The 23,565-nt window shown below is 52.7% G+C and overlaps 1 protein-coding gene across 3 annotated transcripts in view; it reads right to left on the minus strand.

The window, feature by feature from the left end:
- KLHL29 (kelch like family member 29) overlaps positions 1-23,565 on the minus strand; it is a 327,580-nt gene that overhangs the window by 52,398 nt on the left and 251,617 nt on the right. For all 3 annotated transcript variants that reach the window (XM_077960078.1, XM_077960077.1, XM_077960079.1), the window contains 2 exons: positions 17,151-17,292; positions 13,590-14,102 (listed from right to left, as the gene is read on the minus strand). In XM_077960078.1, coding sequence (XP_077816204.1) covers positions 13,590-14,102; positions 17,151-17,292 — 655 coding nt within the window. The remainder of the gene's footprint in view (positions 1-13,589; positions 14,103-17,150; positions 17,293-23,565) is intronic.

Raw genomic sequence — 23,565 nt, forward strand, 5'->3', positions numbered from 1 at the left:
ATGATATCTGACTCTGCGTGGCAGCAAGCTGCTGCTGACATTTCTCATTCCTGCTCCGGGGAGCTGCAGTGCCTCACAGCCCTTCCCCTTCGCCTTCCCTCACATCCTTCGGTCCTACCAGTTGGCCCTCTGCTCCAGGGCCTCTGCTCTGCTGCAACATCTGGGCAGCATCACTGGAGCACAGCCCACCTCCTCCGGGCCAGCATCTCCCATCGCGTGGCCTCCTCAAAGCCGGCTTTCATCTGCCGGTGACGGTCCCCTTGGCGGGTAGGCACTATTCTTTTCCGGCCCCAAAATAGTTCCCTGAAGTCGACGCTGACTTCTCACTGCCTTCTTGCACAGAAATCTCTTCCAAGAGGCGCTGGGGTCCAGAAGAGGGACAGATGGTCCCTTTCTTTTTATAACACGGCCAGTCTTTTGAAGTGAAGAGCTATAAACACAAGTTTTGTCTTCAGCAGATGTTCTGTGGGCACAACAAGTGCCACTTTGTGCTCTTAAGCAACTGCGAGTGGTGGTAACCGGGAGGAGTCTGAGACTGGGCAGAGCTTTGGTGCACCTTTGGGGGTCTAGGGGCTGTCGCATGACGATTCCCGTTCAGGCTGCAGTCAGATCTCACGTCTCTGCTCAGGCAGTTCCAGGTCTACACACTTCCTGGAAACCATGTCTGCTTACCCTACCAGAGCCCGGGGACCGCCCCGCACCAGTTCCGCCTGTGCGGTGGCCATTTCTGAAGTGCTGGCAGTCTAGCTGTACTCTTGTGCAGCTCTGCTAGCTGATCCTGAGGTAGGGGCTAAAGGCTGAGGGCTGGGTGGATGCTCTTCCAGAGGCCCACGGACCATTGGTATCACTTTCTTCCTGGAGCTATTTATGCCGATTTGGGGACCTTGCTAAGAACAAGAATGGCTGGCCAGGCAAGACATCTGTGGAGCTCCCAAGGAGCCGTAGGCTGTGCTAGATGTCGGCGGGAAGCCAGTTCCTAGAGCTCTGTGCTGGTGGCTCCTCATTCATCGGTGACAGGAACACTAAATGGATGTACTGCTGTCTGGTAGATTTCAAGAATTTAATTCATTTTAAAGGGCATAAGCTCAATTAATAGGCCTCATCAACTTCAAAGATGTATCATCTTTGCACGGAATTGGCTCCTTCACAGGATGACTGGCTCCATTAACTTTACTGCATTGGCGACGCTCTGATTAAGGCGTGGGAGACGGAGCAACAGCAAGGACTCCCCAGGGCCGCCGGACTCCCAAGCTCCAGTGGCTTTGGCAGTGGCCAGTGCTCTGTCTGCAGCTTCCTCAAATGGCCCAATGCCCCCTGTGCTACTTTGGGAATTCCATCTACCTACCCACCCATCCATCCACCCAACCATTCCAACAACAGTTTTGGAGATGAGGAAAGAGCCCGAGAATCGCCAGCTTATACAGAGAAATATCAGCCACGAGACTGTAGGAGACGTGAAACAGCCACTTGTGGGACTTGCCCGTCCTTAGCCCAGACATGCCTGGTGACCACACAGGCTACAACAGTAAGCCTCAAGGTGTGGTGAGGTGGATAGGGTATGGGCACTGGAGGCAGGCAGCCTTGAGACTGACCCACGTTACCAGCTATACCTGGGCAGGGTCTTAAGCCAGGCCTTGGTTTTGCATCCATGACTCTGCCTCACAGGGCAGAAGCAAGGAATACATAAATACGGGGTGAATATACAATTAATATAAAGTGGTAGGCACCTACAAAACATCCACCCCCACCTCTGTTCCCTTCCGGAAGATAAGGCTGCATCTCCCAGCTCTGCCCACCAGCTTCCCTGGAACGGCACTCCCGACCCCAGCCTGAGACCAACAGCAGGGTTCCTCAGGCGGCATCACTTCAAATCCTCAGGCGGCATCACTACTACAAAGACCCAGGGGGAGGCCACATGTCCACGTCTCTGCTTTCTGGGATCAGTGCCATCAACTAGGAATCTTGAAGGTAATGAATATCTCCATATAAAAGAAAAGACTGAAAACATAGAAATTATTTTTGGATCAATCAGAATTTCTGAAACCTGCCTGTTCACATGAGCAGATGGATCAGGAGCCTTCAGAATCACCATGGCAATTCCTAAACTGAGGGGCGTGTGAGGTCTGCAGTAACAGGTTCTATTTGGGGTCTGAAAAGAAAGCAAGGCAAGCCGGGGATGCTAACTGGGCCAGGGCCTGGCTCTTGAAGGTGCTCTGGCCTCCACTGGAGAAACATGGCTCCCAGGAAGGAGCTGGGTGATTTAGTGTTTTTTAAATTTATTTTTTGAGATAGAGTCTCACTCTGTTACTCAGGCCAGAGTGCAGTGGTGCAATCTTGGCTCACTGCAACCTCTACCTCCTGGGTTCAAGCGATTCTCGTGTCTCAGCCTCCCAGGTAGCTGGGATTACAGGAACCTGTCACCATACCCGGCTAATTTTTGTAGTTTTAGTAGAGATGGGGTTTTGCCATGTTGGCCAGGCTGGTCTTGAACTCCTGATCTCAAGCAATCTACCCGCCTCAGCCTCCCAAAGTGCTGGGATTACAGGTTGCAAACCACTGCACCCGGCCGAAGCTGGGCAATTTAACCAGGATATAAGGGCCGTTTTTGGAAACCACTGTCGCCACAAAAAACACTCATCTGATATTTGTAGAGACCTGGAGGGTGGGAATCCGCCCAGGAGAGTTCGCCAGGCAGGAATTCCAGAGAAGCTGCTGACATGGGAAGTGATAAGGTGGGGGCTCCTGTATTCTCGAGTGAGAGTTTGCCCTTGTCACCTTTTCCTCTCCTTTTGGGACGATGTCTCCTCCCTCATCAAATCATCCTCTGCGGCCCTGGCTGACCTTGCCCATGTGGCGTCATGTGAGACTTGGCCCCTGTGAGTCGTGCGTGTCTTGTCCCTGCTCTTCCTCCCATTCATTCCTTGTGGAGCTGCCAGTGAGTACAGAGGGCTCCCGGTGGGATGCGCTGCTCTGATCCCAGCGGCTGGCAGCGTGCACCACATGGGTGAGCTTGGAGAGGCTCAAGAGCTGGCCCAGTGCGGCCCATGCAGATGCGGGGCTTGTCCCTGTGGAGTTCTCGGTCTGTGGGAGGAGAGAAGGGGTCTCAGATGGACAACTCCTAGCAGCAAATGAAGCAATTCCACAGGGCACCATGGCATAGGGGTGGTTTCACAGGGAGCTTTCCAGTGACAGATTCTGGGGGAAATGTGATAGCTAGGTGATACTTCTGAGCCTCAGTTTCCTCACCTGTAAAGTGAGGTTTTCCTGGATGACCGTGGGTAGCATCCTACTCTGACACGCACTATGGTGGTGAAGGACGGAGGTAGAAGGGTTTGAACGGAGCAGATGTGTTGCTGCTCAGGAGTAAACTCCCATCAGCAGAGAGGAAGGTGGTGAGTTGCTTCAGTGTGCACAGCTGGAGCATGGGAGTAGGGTAGGTGGGCTGAGACACACCTACCTCCTAGACTTCAAAAGGAAATAATTCAAAAATTCAGAGGGAAAGTTCGCTTGCTCCCAAGTTAGGGGCAAAAAGCTGCTGGAATGAAGGTGAGGTTGGGGGTGTCTCGATCCTGATAAAAAGGAGGAGGTGGGGACACCGAAGAAACCAGCAGAGTGGACAGCAGGACTTTGGAGAGAATTTTTTCTCTTTTCATTTCATTTGGAAGTTTAAGTGTATATTTGTATATCTCTGTGTGTATAAATGTGTGTTTTAACCAAATAAGCCACAATTATTAGAGAAAAGTTAGAATATCTGCAGTATGATGCTCAAGACCAAGGAAGTGACAGTCCCTCTCCCTGGGCCACCTCAACTGTCGCCTGGTATCCCTTTAAGAGGCACTTGACAGGCTGGAGCATGACCAGGGAGGACATGCACATGGTAAACGGGTCCTTCGCAGGATGGGCAGCTGAGGCCACTGGAGATTTTTGGTCTGGAGAGAAGGAAATTCTGCCATCCTCCCAAAGCTGAAGGGCTGTCATGTAGAACAGGAACCAGCTTTGCTCTGGATGGCTCCAGAGGGCAGGGCCATGGAGTGACAGGAAGAGACAGCTCTTAACCATTTAACAGGACAGACTGTCTAGCAATCGGTGGTTCCTGCTTAGTTCCCAGTGGTGACGGTAGATTCCCTCCCAGCATGAAAGTTCTATGGAAAAACAATTAACCCCAAGTGTGGATGATTCTAATCATGGGAAATATATTCAATGCTTAGTTAACAAAGCAGAGGGAGCAGCCTGTAGCTAAACCAGGATAAAAATGGCAAAAGTGCACTTATGAAAAGGTTCAAGCTAACCACTGAAAACACCCACAGGTAGAAGTCAGACATTGTAACTACATGGGAACTGTGCCTTGTGAGGGGCTACCCTTTCCATCCACCAGCTAGACAGACTCGTAGACTGTTATGGACTGAAACGTGTACCCTCCCATCCCAAATTCCTATGTCAAAGCCCTAATCCCCAGTGTGACTGTGTCTGGAGAAAGAGCCTTTAAAGAGGAAATTAAGGTTAAATGAGGTCATAGGGTGGGTCCCTACCCAGTCGGACTGGTGTCCTTCTAAGACCAGGAAGAGACACCAGGAGTGCTCATGCACAGAGGAAAGGCCATGTGAGGATACAGCGAGAAGGCGGCTGTTTGCAAGCCAAGAATCGAGGCCTCACCAGAAGCCAACCCTGCCCGCGCCTTCATGTTGGACTTCCAGCCTGCAGAACTGTGAGAAAATACATTTCTGTTGTTTAAGCCACCCAATTTGTGGTATTTTGTGATGGCAGCACAAAATGAAAAGTTAGAATATCTGCAGTGTGATGCTCAAGACCAAGGAGGTGATAGTCCCTCTCCCTAGGCCACCTAGCCTGTCTCCTCGTGTCCCTTTAAAAGGCACTTGACAGGCTGGAGCATGACCAGGGAAGACACACCTTAGCAGACTAAGATGTAGCCATGGTGTTGACTTTGCTGATGTTGGTGAAAATGAATATACACTGGCATTGTGTGTAGCCCTGGATCTAGGGCATTAAGCAATGACACTGAGAGGTCATTTGGAGGAGGGGAGGGCAAGGTAGTGAGAGGCCTGTGGGCAGAACCAGACTGTTCACAGTGCTGTGCTTAGTCATCCAAGAGGCTGCCAGGACACTGTAAAAGGAAGGAGCATTTGCCTTGTGGTGTACTGAAAACACTTGGGCTTCCCTTGAACACAGACATAATACAAATGGTTTAAAAATATAAACATATATTCTTTTTCAAAGAAGAGAGTTACACGAAGAAAACAGGCAATGACAACGATTTCAATGGATGGCGACCTTTCAGCCATTTTTTCTTCAAGCAATTTACACAATGTTTTGTGCTCCTAAAATACTCTGCTTGTATTATTTTTACCCCTTATATTTCTAGAATAGTGAGTGTTCTCCTGAATGGAATGTAATTTCAACCAGATCGTTTCTCATTGAACCAGTTTTGTGCCATGTTTTCTCCAGTTTTGTTTCCTATTTGGGGTGCCATGATGTCCTTCCCTCCCCATCACACGGGGACAAGCAGCACACATCCCACGCCGTGGCCCAGCTCACCTTCTCGCAAAACTCCTCCCAACCTCTAGAAAACTCTAGGGCTCAGTCCAGCATGGCATGCTTTTCCTGGCACAGACAGCAGATGCCAGATATTTAAATAGTGGTTAGGCAATGGGAAACTCGCCATTAAACCCCTGTCATGACAGGAGAGAGCGGGGTGCACAGAGAACTTCCTGCCCATGGATATGCACCTGATTTCCCTGTCGGGGGTTAATGGCCCCCAGTGTTTTCTACCCAGCTCAAAGCCCCTGAGGATCAAGGAGGTCTTCACCTTGCAAGACCAGGATGGCCTCGGAGACGATGGACTCTTGGGCAAGATCTTGGGTTGTTACCCCAGCAAACACTGACTGATGAGGCTAAGAAGTCAGCCAAGTAGCCCCAGCAGGCTCCCTGGGCTTGGCGTGCCAAGCATTCAGAGAAAGGGATGGCTTGGGCCTTTGTGCTTAACTCACTAGCTGACCCTGTCTCAAATCAGGACAGGCCCTGCAAACTGTGTGCACACACGTGTGTGTGTGACTCTATGATAGATGGATCTATTGGAAAATCATAATTCTGTGTCTCTGGCACTTCCCTCAAGCATTCTTTCCTAAGATCGGGCATTTGTAGAACCACTCACTGTCCCCTTAACTTTCCTGCAGGCTCTGTCTAACCTGGCCCCTCTTTTCTCCAGCCCCTGAGCCCTTATTGCTGGCACCCCCTGGTCTCCCCAGCTCCCCCAGGGCAGACTTGCACCTCTCTCCCAGGGCCCGGCATGGCCACAGGGCTCATGTGCACAGGAGCGCAGACTGCCTGGGGCATGCAGCTGGCACCCTGCCTGTTTCTTTTGCCTGGCTCAGGAGAGAAGCCACGTGTGGGCTCTGTGCACAGGAGGTGCCTAAGACCACAACGTGATGGCTCAGTAAAAACCTGGTGGTGCAGCAGGGAGGGAGGGGACGGGACTCAAGCTCCTGAGTGGCCTCTGCGTGTCACTGACCTGGAACCTCACGGGTTACCCTGCCCGTCTCTGCTGGGGCCTGCTGCTCCTGAGGGAAGACAGTGTCTAGGATCAGGGCAGCTGGCTTCCTGCCGCGGGTCAGCACCATCACCTGAAGCCCCCAGGAAGGAAATGTCCCCGCCCTTGGCTCCCGTCGGAAGAGCCCTCTCATCCCCATGGGCAGCGTGACCTCTGGCCCTGTCAGACAACTGGGGCCAGAGCAGGGCTTCTGACCTTGAAGATACTCAGTAGAGATTTGGGGCTGAAAGGCCATATGCTCCCGCAGCCCCATAGAGAGCGGGCCCTGGGTGCCTCGCTCTGCCTGTGCCCTGCTGAGCAGGCTGGGGCAGCCAGGGGTCACCTCCTGCTCCCAGGATGACACTGTTCCTGGGTGGTCCAGCGGCCTTTGCGGCATCTTTCCGCTTGCCTGGTTCACTCATAGTCAAATGATCTGTTAACAAAACCGTTAAGCCCTGGACAACTCTCCAATTACTGATGAACAAGCCCCGTGAGGACAGAGCCCCGCGAGGAGGGGAGGCTTCCTGAGCAGGGCTGGGGCAGGTACAGCTCAGGCGAGGAGGAAGAGCCTTGTGCAGATGGAGTTTTGAATTTCACAGGCTCTGAGACACACACTGCCTGCAGGAGGGTGTGTGTGTCAGGGGTCGGAGCTGGAAAGTCAGGGCAAGGGTGGGATGGCGGTTTGGTTTCAGATCCATGTTGTGAGCCATTTAGTCAGACTTGGAGATTATTTTGGACAACCCTGCTTTAAAAGCAGTGGTGGTCCTGAGGTTAAGGTGCTCCAGACCTGCTTTCTTCTCCAGAAGTCTTTAGGATTTACAGTAGTGGTCATAACAACGGCTAATATTATTTGAGCCTACTGTGTGCCAGGCACTGGGCTAAGACTTTACATACATTATTAAATCCTCAAAGCATGTCTATGAGGATGGCACTATTACCTCCAAGTTATAGATGTGGAAACTGAGGCTTAGAAACACCCGTTTTCTAGCAGAAGTTCATGGGGTTAGTGGGAAGTGGAGTTTGAATTCTAGCCAAGCAGTCTGCTGCAGAATCTGGGCTCTCAACCACCATCCATGCTGCCAGCCACACCCTCCTAATCAACTCTCTCTGCCTGCAGCTTTGGCTGTTTGGTCTGGAGGAGCCAGAGAATTCTTTTGGTCCCATCTATTGATGTGGCCATGGAGGACCTGGCCCCGGCGGTGTCCCTGGAACCCTGATTATCAAGCTGAATGCCACGGGATACTGAGAGCCCCTGGGTGGAGGTAGGAGGAGCTCTCTCAAGACAGATAGCTCCCAGAATTAGGGAGAAGCTCCTAGCAACAGGCTGCTTCCTGCTGGTTGTTATGGCCAGTGGAGGATTGTCAAACATTACAATGGGAGAAGGGGATTTTCTTCTGTTCACGGTGGATGCCCTGGGAGCTAGATGCTTTAAATATCATGATATCTCCTGGGACTCATTAACCTGGGATGCTAAAAGGCCATGGACACTGAAAGATGGCCCTGGTACCAGTAAAATAATCACAGTGAACAGTTTTATAGTGATTCCTGCATGCTAGGCAATATACTAAGCCTAGGAGTACGTAAAATAACTCAATCCTCACAACTGTAAGAAGTGGGTCCTATTCTTCTCCCCCTTTTACAGATGAGGAAACTGAGGCAGAGTTCCAGAGCCTGTACGGTCTGGGGCAGGATGTAGTGGAGGTGCTTGGGTACAGAAGGAAGTCTGAAACAGATGGACTTCTGTTCCCAGAGGTGTGGGTCAGGTGTAGGTGGGTGACGGGTTGCAGAACAAGCTCTCCTAAGGGCACTTTCCATCCTCGTATGCCTGGGGCCCTGAGCACTGACCTGCTTTCATGTGAAGGGAAGTGGGAAGTCACAGAACCCTGGTGGGTAATTCTCAGCCCAGTGCTTTGTGCTCACATTCATCAGATGCTTCTGGGGCATCTCTGAGTGCGAGCACTGGCTCGGATGCTGAGCGGGGAGTGGGGATGAGATAGCGTCCTTGGTACCCCCGACCTCAGGGGCTCACAGTCGAACAGTCTCACAGGCACTCGACCAAGGCACAGCGCACAGCTAGACTGGAGAGCCAAGGCCTGGGGTGCTGTAGGCAGCCTGCGAGCAGAACAGCAAAGGACGAGTCAGCACTGGTCATCATCCCCAGAGCAGCTGGGTCGTTGGACAGCGTGTGGCAGGGCCAGACCTGCATTTTGAAAAATCACTCTGGCTGCACCATAGAGCCGGACTGGAAGGAATGTACTGTGGGCTGGGAGGCCAGCGTGCAGGCCAGAGGTGACGATGGCCTGATGGTGGGGTGGTGAGGGAACAGAAGAGCAGAGGAGAGATACGTAGAAACCTGAATTAATTGAGTTTTCAGACTTAGTGCTAGAGGTGGACAAAGGGCTGGCCACAGACGACGCAGGCCTTGAGTTTGAACCCTGGATGAATTCATGTTGGCACTTCTAAGGCACAGACACAGGAAGAATAGGTCTGTGGGAAGACAATTTCCGTCTGGATAACATTCTGTGCCTCTGGCCTGAGTGTAGGCGAACAGCTTTATCATGCATTCCCAGCTTCTTCCAGAATATTTATGGAGGCTGCGGAAGAACAATGTGCCCTGGACATGTCAGAGTGTGGGGCAAGGAGAGATGAGATCAGTGCCAGGCCTCATGCCTGGGGAGAGCCATCCTGAGTCCTCCTGCCAGAAAAGGGATGCATCCAACCTCCCTTTTAGGGAAGGGGTCCCCATCCCTAAGTTAAATGGCTTGACAGGGATTGCCAGCCCTGTGAACAAGCATGGGCTTCTTCCATCTCCTCTGCGCTGGGGAGGGCCTGGCCTTCTGCCCCTTCCCTAGCCTCCTTCTCTGCTGAACTCTCTAGATCCTGGGCCAGAGGCAACAGTCAGAGCTGCTTTTGGTGGTAAGCAGGCACAGTGCTACGTACGGTCATGTCCACAATCTCACTCAATCCTCCCCGAGGCCCTATGAGGGTGGTACTGTCACCCCCATTCTAAAGACGAGGAAAGAAAGGATCAGAGAAGTGAGGAGGCTTGTCCCAGTCACACGGCTATTCCCTGTGCCTCAGAGTATTTTCACAAGATCTCATCACTGTTACCTGTGAAGACACGGGCGAATGTGGCAGCGAGGATGAACACCGTGCCATGGGGTGGAGGTCCAGTGCCAAAATGGGAAGGGAGGAGCTGGAGAACCAAAGGAAGGGGCTGAGCCATCCCTCTCTTCCAGTACGGCTTCCCAGAAGGGAGGCCAAGCCTGTAGATGGATCCTCATGACCCCTCACCCTAGGCCTGCAAAATATAAAGTAGGAAGAGATACCTTTCCCTGCTCAGGTTGACACGGGCTTTGCTTTCTGGTCTAGAAGCAGGTGGGAGCAGGTGCAGCCTGGCTTTTCACTCCAAGCCAGGCAGGTGAAGACACAATAGCCTTTCTGCGGCGCACCACTAGGCCTGGAGCCTGGTACTTTAAAAGGTCCCCATGCATCCTCTGAGCCACCAAAAACTGTCTGCCAAAGGCGGCAGGGGTAGAAATAGCTACATTCATAGCCCGTGCTATGGCATCAGGCACGCACAGCTGGGTTCACGGGGTCCCAGGCGTAGTAACACTGACTCCAGGTCTCACCCAGGCCTGAGCTTGGCCACACCTCTCCCCACGTGTTAGCTCAGCGGTTCCAATCCAACGACGAGACAAATGTCTTAGGTACTTCATAACAGGATTCAAATGGAACGAATTCTTTTTTCCTCCCTTATCACTTTGCACACATGAAATCTATTTTTAATTAGCTTTCAATATATCATCTAAAAAAAAATCCTACAGCTTGCTCCCACCCCCAAATTGTTCTTAGAGAAAGACTTGTCTTGTACGTTTCTCAAGAAAATCTATATGTGCTCAATGCATTTAAATAACACTCATTAAAGTGAACGGCGCACAAGCTGGCTTCTCTAGTCACAGATGAGAGACAATCGCTTGACCTATTGCAAATCAAAAAGCATTTCCACGCCACCTTTATTTTTCAACTGGTTAAGTTTTAAATTAAAGTCCCAATGCCCTTTTTGGAAAAGCAGACTAATAGGACCCCAACTGAAATTTTAGCTCAGTGGATCGGAAGATAATTACAAGAAACAAAATGTGAAATTTTAAATCAGGGCACTAATGAAGTCTAAAAATACCAGTGGCCCATCCCTCTGGCTAGCAAGACCTGTTCTTCGTAGAGGGGAATCTCCCCATAATTACTCAACCCTGGGAGAGGCCAGGTTGTCACGTCAAACAATAGCCGGGAAAATCAGGGACTTTAATGAGCTAGATCTCAAGGCGTTGCATGGTGGATCTTATTATAATGCTGGGCAAGGTTTCAAACAGAGAACAGGAGAAAAGGAAAGTTCTTTTCTTTTCCAAAGTGGAGTTCTGACTTGTGTTGACGCCATCACGCAGAGCCTCCTGTTCCCGCCTGGAGCCAGCTGTCTGTCATTTAGGAGTGTGAAATCAATTGGGCTTCAGAGATGTAAAATCCTAAGGGGCAAAATTAAAAGTGACCCAAATCCAAGCCCACGTGGTCCTGTTAGGAGCATGACTCTCACATGGCAAGTTTCAAAGATTTAGTTTCAAAATTCGGGTTTCTTATTTTAAAAAATATGCAGTTGTTTGACATTAGGTCTGACAGACAAATTATAGCTTCAGCAATAAAGGCTTTTAAGATTAGAAATGAAAAGAGATTTACTTATACATTTAAAAACAAAACAAAACAAAACCCACCCAGGCTTGAGTTTGGAGGCATTTGTAGGCGCATGCATCACTCTTTCTTCCCCACAAATACAAGGGGATAAATCAACTGATGAGGCCGTAAATAGAGAAGCGAGTCACATGGAATTTCAAGGAAAGAGCCAGTGTGCTGGCAACCTCTGGAAATCAGGGTGATGGACGGGTCAGTTGTTGTCACTGACTGGTGGGTCTCGCTGGCTCACCAGAAGGCAGGGCTGCACCACACTTTCTAGGTTCACCCCATCCCTGGCCCTCACCTGGCCCTCAGTCTGCCCAGTGGGGCCTGGCAGAGGGAATATTAGCAGGGCCCCTATTTCTTGTCCCCTCCTGTCCATTGGCTCAGGACCACAGAGGATGGTTCACACCCTCAGACCCCCACACAGAGGTTACAGGAACAGCTCTGCAATGGTCATGGACCCCGTGGGCACAGAAGTCCTACAAGGTCCTGTCCCTGCCACCTGTGTCTTTCTGATCTCATGGGCTCAGGGCTGACAATGTTTAGCTGCCTGCACCCAGCAGCTTCAGTGGGGTGGATCCCAGCTTGATGCTGAGCCCCAAACTAGGGACTCCAGTCCTATCTCAGCTAGTTATCTTTTTGCACAAAACAGCTCCTTTTCCCAGATGCATGCCTGGAACGTGGCAAGCCAGCAAGATCTTGCATTAGCCCTAGAAGACCCCAGAGGGGCGATGTGGGGAGAGAATATGCCTCCTGGTGCCTTGGGCTTTGGCATAGCCTTGGAAGCAGGATTCCCACTGCCCAGTTGTCAGAGTTGGTGACTCATGAACTGGAGCTGGGAGTAAGTTTCTTTCTTTCTTTCTTTTTCTTTTTTTAAAGGGAGACGGAGCTTAACCAAAACAATTCAAACAAAAAATCAATTTAGTCATTTTTTTAAAAAGATCTTAAAGCAAGAGTTTACCAGAATTTAGAGGTAATTTTCTATAATTTCGTCATTTAAAACTAGTGCTGATTTCCAAAACAAAAGCAGTCAGGGCTCAGTCAGATTGGGAATTAAACCCGACCGCAACCAGACACGAGCTTTATTGTTGGGATGCTTGACAAGGCCTTAAAATTGCTTAAAATGACAAAGGAAGAGACTTGGGAGAGAACACAGGAGAGTGGCCAGTGGGGTTCCTTGCTCTGCTGAGAGGCAGAGCCCCCCCAAAATGCTATCTCGAGGGGTTTTATGTGGGAAGGCTGGGAAGCTGTGCCCAGAGATGCATACTTTCTAGGACCGTCTAGTCTCCTCTTTCAAAGGAGATGTAGATACCCCACTGGGGCAGACTGCTTGCCGCGGACTCTCCTGCCCCCTCCCGCCAGGGAGCTGCCTGTACCTGGCAGTGGCCCAGCAGCCTTCCCCACCGCATCCAGCAGGAGCAGGGACTTGGCTTGTCTGGGGCGCTAAGGGCTAGGCAAACATATAGCAGAGGAACCCAGCAAGCCTCATATGTGTGCCCTGGTCCTCCTGTCCCCTTCTGCCTTCCAGTCTGGACTGATCCCTCATACAGACATCAAGAACCGTAATCCTGAGACTGGGAACTCCAGCTAGGACCAAGTCCAGCATGCATCCTTCCAGAGGCTCTGTTCTGAAGGCTTTACCTTCAAGTTCCCTGGAGTGAAACTCCTCTGAGGCTGGGGGAAGAGGGTTAACTGAAGGCTGAGGCTGGAGGTGCTCTTTCCCAAGGTCTCACAAAGTCACCCCTGGATCCTTGAAATGAAACATTCAAGTGCCTCAAGATGGTCTGGGAACGTCTCCTGGGCCTAACTAAATTGCCTTGGGCACTGCTCTCATCTGATGGCATGACCGAGGGTGCTTTCCCTGGGAAGGACACAGTTCATGCTCTGAATTTCCTCGTGGGTGGAACATGGAGAAGGCCCCAAAAGGGACTGTTCTGTGGTGCCCGAAGAGTGGATTACTCTCACCCTTTTGCATCTTGGCCTGACCTTGGGGGTTGGAGGTGAGAATGGCCAGGGCTTGGGCTGGAGGGGGCGGGCTCTGGGCTTTGCAGGCTCTCCCTTCCTTCCTCTTCCCGGGCTCCCTCTTCTTACCCAGGCGCATTTCCCCACCTTCCTTGTCCCGCCCTCCACACTTTTCCCCTCCTTCCCCCATCTCAGGCCAGTTGTCTTGGGCAGGCAGAGGCTCCACTGCAGCCTCTGGGTTGGGGAGGCCAGTGAAGGAGCTGGCATGAAGCACACTCCTGTCCTGGTGGTGTTGCAGTGACCGCGCAGGGAGGTGCAGACGCAGGCCTGTGGGCAGGCACGTGGCAGCAGGACTTACCTCTGGGGTGCCCTGGGTCGGTGAACTCATACTTCCCCACGCCAATGGTCCGCAGCATCTGCAGCCCGTGGGCCGAGTCAGTTGTGGGGGGCCCATTGGTGGCAGGGGCACCACTGGGGAGAGTGGCGGACGGCTGGGCTGGCGGCGGTGGAGGCAGCAGGGGCCCTGCCATGTGGCCGTTGCCCACAGCGGTGGGTCCTGGGCGGGCCACCTGCCCCACACCGGGCAGTGTGGACACGGCCAGGGGCTGAGGGCTGGCATACAGGGCCTGGGCGGGCATGTTCACCACCACGCTGCTCAGTGGCTGAGAGGGCGGCTGAGGGAGCGAGTAGTGGCCTGGCATCAGCGGGAGTTGGGGCCCCACGTGGGGAGGCAGTGAGGGGGTCACCCCAATGACCGGGGCCTGGACGTTCACAGCCGGGCTGAAGGTGGGAGGCTGGGCCACTCCATAGGAGTGTGCGATCAGGGTGGGCTGGTTCCCGGCGGCCACCGTGGTCACCCATGGCCCTGTGCCTGCAAGGGAGATGGAAGAAACGTCATCTGCCGGTTACATATTCACTCAACAAACACTGACCACCCCAGGCCCTGCACTGGGTGCTGGGTCACAGAGGTGAATGAGACACCTGCGAACAGGAACTGACCGATTAGGAATCTGTGATCGTGGCAGCCCAGGATAAGTGTGCTGGGGGTCTATGAACAAACAGCTATTGGGGCTCAGAGGAGGAAGCAAGGCATGCCTGGGAGAGGTGCGAGGCAGCAGAGCAGAGAGAAGGAAGCAGAGCCCTTTGAGAGACTTGGGGACTTGGGTTCCACTCTCAGCTCTGCCATTTAGTAGTTAAGAGCCTCAGGAGCAAGTTCTTTTTTATTTTATTTTTTGAGACAGAGTCTCACTCTGTTGCCCAGGCTGGAGTACAGTGGTGTGATCTCAGCTCACTGCAACCTCCACCTTCTAGGTTCAAGTGATTCTCCTGCCTCAGCCTCCTGAGTAGCTGGGATTACAGGTGTGCACCACCATGCCTGCTTAATTTTTGTATTTTTAGTAGAGACGGGATTTTTCCATGTTGGCCGGGCTAGTCTCGAACTCCTGAGCTCAGGTGATCTGCCCACCTCAGCTTCCCAAAGTGCTGGGACTACAGGTATGAGCCACCGCGCCTGACCTCAGCAAGTTCTTCTTTCCTCTGAGCCTCATTCTTCTCATCTATTAAATGCCATTAGCAATACCTACCTCGGGGGACTACTGGGAAGAACTGAATGAGGAAGATGTATTCAGAACAAAACAAAACAAAACTAGCAGAGTGTCTGGCAGGTGGTGAATTCTCCATAAATGCTGGGGTTTCTCCTCCCTTTCTGCAAGCTCGCCTCTGAGGGAGGCAGGGGAAGGGGATGGTGGAGACGGGGGTGTTCGCTGGGCCCTCAGGTGAGGGCACTGGAGCCTGGTCCTCGCAGGAAGGGAGGGGCCCGGGTGGGGGACGTGTGGAAAGGCTGGCCAGGCCTTGCTGGCGAGGGCGGGCCTTGTGCTAGGCAATGTAGGCACGGCCAGCCCTGGGGGAAACAAGAGAACTCCACTTTAGTCCTTAAGAAAACTTTGGCTGAACAAGGTGGGGTCCAGATACACCTCTTGAGAGCCGACACAGAGGCGAGGTCAGCTGTGCCAGGAGGGGTGACCTAAGGGGGCTTGTGAGGGAAACTGGGAGACACCATGACAGGGGAGGCCAATCTGGGCTGCCTCTGACTGAATGGGCCTGGGTCCAGGTCTCCATGGCCCAAATGCTACCTTGGCTTTCACAGCTGCTCTGGGGTGGCAGTGTAGACTGAGGATGGGGAGAGAGAGGGAGTAGGGGGCAGAGGGCCACTCAGCACCACAAGCCCCACAGGATAGAATGTGGAGCTGGGAGCTCCCTCTCAGAAAGAAAATGGCACCAACGTGGGGCAGGAGCTAAGATGGCGGGTCACTACCAGACCACTGTCCAAGGGAGAGCCACTGGCTGGTGGTGAGGAGCGAGGCTCAGAGTCACATAGACCACGGTACGAAGCCTGGGTCGCCCCTTCCCAGCCGAGGGACCGTAGGCCCAAGCTTTTCCCGAGCCAGTTCCGTAAGCATTGCGATGATGCACAGAACAGGACACGTGATACATGTGCAACACATATTTATGATTTTGATAATGAGAGAGGTCAGGGAGAACTGGAAGCCAAGAAACTTCAGTGAAGTCATGGCAAGATTCTAGAACGGGCTGCTGATGAGAACTGTCCCCAAACCTGAAGAGGGGAGGTGGTGTCATTATGAGCCAGCCTGGGTGTCTTAGGCACGAGGCATGTCATCCCAAGCTCTGCTCTTTCCAGGATTAGCCAGGGAGCCTGGAAAAATGCGTCACAACTTCAGAGCACAATGGGTGGGGCCCCAGGGGACTCTGTGGCGGAGACACAGAGACACAGTGCCATGGAGGTGATTTACTTATGATGTGGTGAATGGTCCAAGGGTACAAGGGACCTAAAGAGAAGCCTCTAGTTATATGTGGCAAGCTCCCAGCATTTTAATCCGTGACTTGGTCCTGACGTGGAAGACAGGACCACGTCTGCAGGGAACATACTTGGGAGGGGTGGGGTCAGCAACAGAAGCTGGTGTCTAAGAGATCCTAACAGCAAACAGGGGGACACTGATGAGGGCTTGCTATCGGGTCCCCAAACCCAGCTGCCTAAGCCCAACTGTGAGGACATGAACAGGGGTAACTGTAGCTGCTGGGGCATCTTGGGGTGCTGTTGAGGCAGCATGTGACGGGGCTACTAGCTGAGCAGTGATGAGACCAGAGGTGCTGAAGGAAGCACGTGCCAGGCAGACCACTCATGGGCTATTTGCATTGAGTTCTGGACGCTGCACTTCAAGAGGGATGCAGGGGGCAGAGCAAAGCCCTGGAAGGCAAAGGGCCTGGAATCTATGGGCTGTGGGGCATGGCTGAATGGCCTGGGGTGTTTATCCTAAGACTTTGAGAGGGGCATGAAAGGGGTCTCCTGGCACCTGTGGGGCTGTTGTGTGGAGGGGCAAACTGAGGTGTTCTGTGGATCCTAAGGGGGGGCTCTGGGGCCAACGGGAGATAAAAGAGAGGGCATTCATTATGGCTGGAGCTGTCCAAAGAAGGGCTGGGATGTTGTACGAGCTGGTGAGTTAATTCCCAGTTCCCCAGGGTAGAACACCCCAGTTGTCATACAACCATTAGCAAGGAAAAACCTTACTGGAAGGCATGTCTTGAGAAATTTGTTATGAATCAGAGTACCCAGGTTTGGGAACGATGATTCAAAAGAATCCGGAGCCAATTCAAAGTCACCCCGATAATGTCATTCTCACTCCCTTTGCTCTCTGGAGTCCTTGAGTAGCAGAGAAAGAAGTAGAGAGACAGCTCCTTCACAGGGAATTACACACAGTGCCTTTCCCCCGAACCTGACGAGGGGGCTTCTGAAGGCCCTGGGGTCAAGACCTGCTGTGCAGGAGTTGGGGTCCCCAGGAAGCCCCTAGCTTCCCACCAAGCCCTGGGCTCAGTCGTTTCTATCTGCTGACGAGGGACGTACCTGGATTGTCACTCTCCCTCATCTGTTTGGAGGGTGGCTCATCAGTGTCCCAGGGTGTGGACTGATTGATAGGCGTCTGCCCCCACCGGATGCTGGTCGCCAGTCCCTGGGACTGACTGTCTGCCTTGGAGATGCCAGGAGCCTGTGGGAAGCAGATGAGGAGGTGAGCATGGCCTGGCCAGGGACCATTCTCCAGAACAAGACTCCCTAGGAGGGACCTAGCCTCCGAAACAAGCCTCCCGTTGCCTAAGCTTCACCCACTGAGCACAGGGTCAGAGACAGAGCCTACTATGGTTCTGCCATAGTAGTAGCAGCTGGGACCTCTGCTAAGCTCCTGCCTCTAAGAACACCCAGGCTAGTGCCTCCCTGGACACCCTCCGTGGCCACTCACTCTACCAGCCCTATCACAATGCGAAGAGCGTTCTGAGCTATGAGATGGGATCTCCGGCCCTCGGACCATCCACAAACCACAGGCACACAGATGCTACCAACTTATCAGGGCATGTGCTGAGCACTGTGTGCCCAGCCCAGCCTCTGTGTCACCACTGGCTGGCTCTTGGACACGGGAGAGGACAGCTTTCCAAGGGGCCACCGGCAGGCAGCAGGTGAGGGACTTTATACCTTTCCCATCCTGCCCCCACCCCAGCCTCTGAGGCCCAGTCGTCCTATGGAGGAGGCGTGGGGAAGGTGGGAGCTGAGGCCCATGGCGGGGACAGCTCAGATACTGCTCCTAGGTGGACGGTGGGACCCTCAGCTCCTCTGTGCAGGAAGGAGGCAGGCTTTCCGCTCTGTGAGCCCACTCTCTAGCTCAGATTTGCAGATGAATGAAAAAATAAACCTCAGAGTGAAAAAACAAAAACAAAAACCAAAACCACCAGGACAGCATTTGTCTCCCTGAGCCACAGCCTTATAACGGAATATTATATAGCTATCAAAAATCATGTGTGAAGAATTCTTGATGACAAAATGCTTACAGTATAATGTTTAATGAGAAAAACAGGCCCCAGAATGACACACAAATGGCCTCCCTATGCAAACACGCCTGTGTCAGACAATATATGTAGGAGGGAAATGACCAAAATGTTAACAGGGATGTTATTCTTGGGTGAGGGGATTATGGGTAACTTATTTTATTATCTATACTTTTCCGTATTTTCCTTTTTTTTTTTTTTTTACTATGGCCATTATATATATAGGCAAAAAACAAACAAATGAAAATACTCCTGGAAACATGCTGGAGAGGTTGGGATAAGATACCTGGGATATGCGGGGGTGTGGGTGTCAGGACAGGTGGCCCTGGGAAGAGTGAGCACAGTTCCCCAGAGCACAGCCAGAGCCCAACCAGGTGTGGGATGAGGGGTGGACACGGAAGCCCACCGGGAACAGCCACAGAAGAACACAGGAGCCTCCAGGGGCATCTGTAGGCCTCTCAGGTGAGGACCATGGTCCTTACCGTGACTTCTGATGAAACCTGACCCAGGAACCCAGCTGGTGGGAGGCAGGGCCTGCTGCTGAGCCCCTCTGACCAGAGTGGCTCTCCTGGGTTCTGTGCCAGGCACAGAGAGGGGGTGTGGATAGGGAGGCTGGGCAACACTTGGGGCTTTGACGCATAGTGCAGACGACACACAGCGCCTCCATAAGGGCCTGCTGGAGGAGCGGGAGCCGTATCCCATTAGGACCTGTGGGCTGCGCTCCGCTAATTGCATCAGGCTGCACTTTATCTCTGGCCTGCATTTCAGATGCTTTGCTTCTGTGAACAGAGCAAGAAACAAAGGAAAAGGGTGAATCTCCTGAGAAAAGAACAATTCAAGGGACAAGCTTCCTTATCAGAGGGCCTGCCCCATTTCTATCTGTGGGACAGGCAGAAGCTGGGAGGAGAGGGGGTTGGGGACTTCGCTGCACTCACTAATAGTCTTAGGGAACAATAGCATGGTTTTTCCAGCATTCTCCAAATAGACAGCTTTTAACGTGTGCCCTGTCTGAAGGATCTGTCCACTCTGCAGCTTTCGTTGTATTTCCAGGCTCTCAGGTCCTGGTGGCTCAGAGGTGGGGAGACTGCTTTCCTCGGAATCAGAGGCATCCGAGGGAGAAGGAGCCTATGCCAAGTCCAATGCCGTCCCCGGCAGCAAAGTGTGAATGCTAAGATCCCAGCCTCATGACCAGCACTCCCTTCACGGACAGCACAGAAGCCCCTCCTGCTTGGAGGAGGTGCTGCAGCCCCTCTCCGCCGTGCGGGATCCTGGAGGTGTCCCAGGCAAGAGGCTGTTGAGGTTTCCAGCATCCTCCGACAGACACTCTTCTCCCCTCTTGAATCACACTCCGGCCTGGCAACTTGACAGGGAAGGGAAGCATCTGGAAACTTGCCCTGGAATAGCCCCTGCCTCCAGGAGAGGAGGCTGGGGTCTCCTCAAGTTTGGGTCCTCATGTTCTGAGCACTAAAACTTCAGGAGTTCCAACGGTCACCCTAAAATTGTTGGAGTTTCTGAACTTGAAAAAATCTCACTTTTCCAACACAGATTGCTCAGCCCCTTGGCTTCAGAGCACTCCTGCCGCTCATTCATTTAGTTTGTTTCTTCTGCCTTAGGTCTATATCGGGCACTGCTCTAGGCACTGGGGATGCGGATGACCGAGACTCAGCCCTGCCCTCAAGTGGCTGCTGCGTCACAGTGGGAGGACTCGATACATGAACAGCTTGAGGCAAAGACGCTGGGGTGTCCCGGGTGTGCAGAGGCGGGCCCAGATGGGCTGTGAGCAGGCGAAGTGGGCTACAACCGGCCTGCTATTTGGCTGTGTCGTTCATGAATACTACAAGCAATTTCTTATGTATAAGAAAGCAGCTCTGTGGTGAGAACCAAAAGTCTTTTTTTTTTCTTCTTTAGGAAAGATACACAAGGCTACCCATTTTCTACTAAGCACTCACAACATCTGAAGCTACAAGCAACCTGTAGTTCAGGAATTTTATTTATTTTATTAAAATAATGCAATGACATTCCTTCCTCCACTTTCTCCAGAAAAAACCTGGACACGGGGTGTGCCCTTTGCCGAGGAGCCTGGGCCCCCGGGTGGGTGACATGCAGAGCCACTGGTGATGTGCGTCAGCGCAGCCTGACCACAGCCCCCTCTTGCAATGAGTTCCAGGCCCTCAGTAAAGCCACATGGTCCCTGGGTTCTGGAAGCTTCTAGGGGACCATGTTCAGGTCCGTGGGTCCAGCTCTGAGCCCAGCTCCTGCTAACTCTTTCCTCCCGTGGTTCACAATCCCCGCAAGCCCAGGCCACCCTGATTTCCATGCCTCCTGGTCGGGGGGTGCTGACGACACAAGAATGCCATGAAAACCAACCAGGAGAACTTAGCCTGGGCAGCAGGGAGGAAGGCAGAGTTGAGCAAGCCTCACCTCATGCCCTTCCACTGCCATCATCTGGGACACCAGTGAAGCCACCCAGACCTTTGGCCGTTCCCCAGTGTTCCTTGCCATGCCTTCTGCTCCAGTGACATGATGCCACTTGGCAGAGAGAGGCAGACCAGGAGAGCCTCTCCGTGCCTGGCCCCACAGAGTGGCCCTATCTGCCCATCATCGGGCCTGAGCAGGCTTCTCTTGGCTTTCCTTTAATGAGATGCTAATGGGATGCATCATTAACGCAGACGCTTTTTAAACCCTGAGCTCTTGTAAATTTTCAAAGGTCACAGTTTTATGGCAGCTGACAGCATCCTGCTTCTTTCAGCAACTGAAGAACACTAAAGACCCAGGGCCTGTGTGGTTGAAGCTCTCTGTGAGGCAGTGCAGAGCGGGAGGCACCTGCTGACCATGGGGGCTGGGGGCCTCCACATTGCAGCAGTCTCAGAGGACACGTGGGTTCACTCCACCAGCTTGGGGGGAACCAGCCGTGCATGGCCCACAGAGCTGCTCTGAGGGACCTGCTTAATTTAGGGAAAAGTGTGTAGGGCCGTAGGTGGTGTGCAATGAAAGATGCCTAGTAGAGGGCGAGGGGCTGACACTCACCCGGGGAGGCAGGAGCAGTGGATGCCCATGGAGTACCCTTTGCTCAGCAGGCTGTGGACCCAGGAGTCTGTGACACATAGCCCTGAGATGCTTTTGCTAATTTGTCCGCCCAGAGGAAACCCCTTTTTCTACTTTGCAGAAAGGTACAGCATAGACTAGCAGTGTCCTGCGTGGCAAGGGAGGTTTGAGGTTTGAGAGATGGCAGGGACTCCCCTGGGGTCCTCCCAGGCCTCACTTGTTCTCACTTCTACTCTCTGTGCACCCAATGACCACAGTACTTAGCGCACTACCCCCAGGACCTTGTTTCTGCCCCATCTTTGCAGGCAAAGCTCCATAACTCCAAGAGGGCAGGGTCTCTGAGCTACAGTGTTGGCCAATGGAAGAAGCATGCATCACTGTTGGCTCGATGAATGAATGAATGCACAGGGTGGATTCCAGGGAGAGTGAATGACACGAGTCACAGAGCAGAGCAGTGAAACAGCACGGTTCCCTCACTGGGGGGCTGAGGTTTCCATATCATGGGGGCTGTGTATGCTGGGGCCCTTAACACCGTTGTCCTGGATGCTGCTGGAGCCCTGGATGGCCCAATCCACTGACCAGCAGAACCCGTCAGCCCCTCCGGATGCCTGGACACAATCAAGGCATGGACACTGAGGGGTGACTACTGCCTCTGTTGAGCTGGGGGGACCTGGGGGAGTCTCCCGGAGAAAACAGAACACAGCACCCTCCACTATTTGCCCAAGGATGTCAGAAGAGGGTGAATCAATGAAGCCTCGAGAAGAAGCTTCCAGAAGAGATGGGCTGGGGCTGGGCCACAAAAGCTAGGCAGGATTCAATCTGGCAGATGGATTGGGGCCCAAGTCACCAAAGGACCCCACAGCAAACAGTGCACTTTCAGCCTAGATACATCTGGCAGAGACAGGCTTCAGAGTCCACTTCCGGGGTACACATGGGCCTTTTCTGGAGGGATGATGATGCCAGCACCCACAGCTCTCTCCTGCCAAGGAAACTGTCTCCCAGACCGGAACCTGCAGGCCACGATGCCCTGTACCATGTGGTGCAGACACGGCTGGCAGGGCGGCCTTCTGCTGAGCATCACTGAGCACCCTCTCTGGGCCAGAGGCACCATCAGGTACCAGGGATCCGTACTGGGCAAAGTCTTGCCCTGGAGGAATTTACAACCAGTATAATGGGACACCTGCACCAGGGAGCCGTGGGGGTGACACAGGCTTGGAGAGAGACCCCAAGGAACAGACCCATGATGTTGTCTCACTCCCACCCCTGTTAACAGAGAGACTGGTGCTACCGTTAAGAAAAGGTACAGTAAAATCACGACGAAATGCAAAGGGGAGACCAGACCAGGGAACATGGGTAGAGAGAACACTGCACACATGCAGGCCACGGGGCTCCTGGAACTGCTACAGTGGAGCCTTCAGCATAGCACGGAGCTTCCATGTAGCCAAATTAAAACACACACACACACACACACACACACACACATGCACACACACACAGTCCTGTGACTCTTGACATAGTATGTCAGATGCGACACTATGACAGTCCTGGGCCTATGTTTTTAAGAGGCTTGAAGCTTCTGCCTTGGTATCTTAGACCCTCCAGACCATCAGCAAATCAGCTGAACATCACCAAGGGTTACTAGTCAACATCATGGGCTCAGCAGAACTGTTCAGCCAAGCTCTCTCAGAATTCCTGTGCACAAATTTGGGAGATATTATAAAATGTGTCATTTACAGCCACTAAAAAAGAAACAGGTAAAAAAAAAAAAAAGGATACACAGTCTACTGTGTGTGTATCTTACTATTTTGTATGTATTGCAAAATAGTAAAGGGTAAAGTCATTTGTGCCTTATCCTGGACATAAAAATGCATAGTGTTACATGCATCTCTTTGCGTTCTGTAGAGGATTGGGGGCAGCATAAATATAGTGGGACTCTAATTACATAAATGCCAAAACTAAAGTTAGTGCAGCATTTCCCTAACACAGCCCAGCTGGGTGGTGGGTGTGAAGTGGTCTTGGATGAAAACTTGAGGAGCCCCAGGGAGGACAATGCCGGGGGTAGCCTGGAGTTCCCTGTACCCGGAGCTTCATCTGGAGCCTTGTTTGCATCTCTGGACTCCCCACAACACCCAGCTCATTTGGGGAAGACAAGCTTTGGTGTGCCCATCCCACCCACCTGGCTCTGAGTTCTGATGGCTCCTTCTGGCAAGGGATGCTCACATGCACTGGCCCTCCCTGCAACTCTGGCATGGTTCTGATTGCCCCACGCGTTTGGAACTCCCTACATCAGAAAACTTGCTCTACCAGCTTCCCTTGCAGCTAGGGCATGGCATGTGACCTGTAACTCAAACCCACTTAGGTGAGACTGCAGTCTGGAAAGCTGGGTGACATGAGGAGGC

Source organism: Macaca mulatta, chromosome 13 (assembly GCF_049350105.2).
Source record: "Macaca mulatta isolate MMU2019108-1 chromosome 13, T2T-MMU8v2.0, whole genome shotgun sequence".
Lineage (NCBI taxonomy): Eukaryota > Metazoa > Chordata > Mammalia > Primates > Cercopithecidae > Macaca > Macaca mulatta.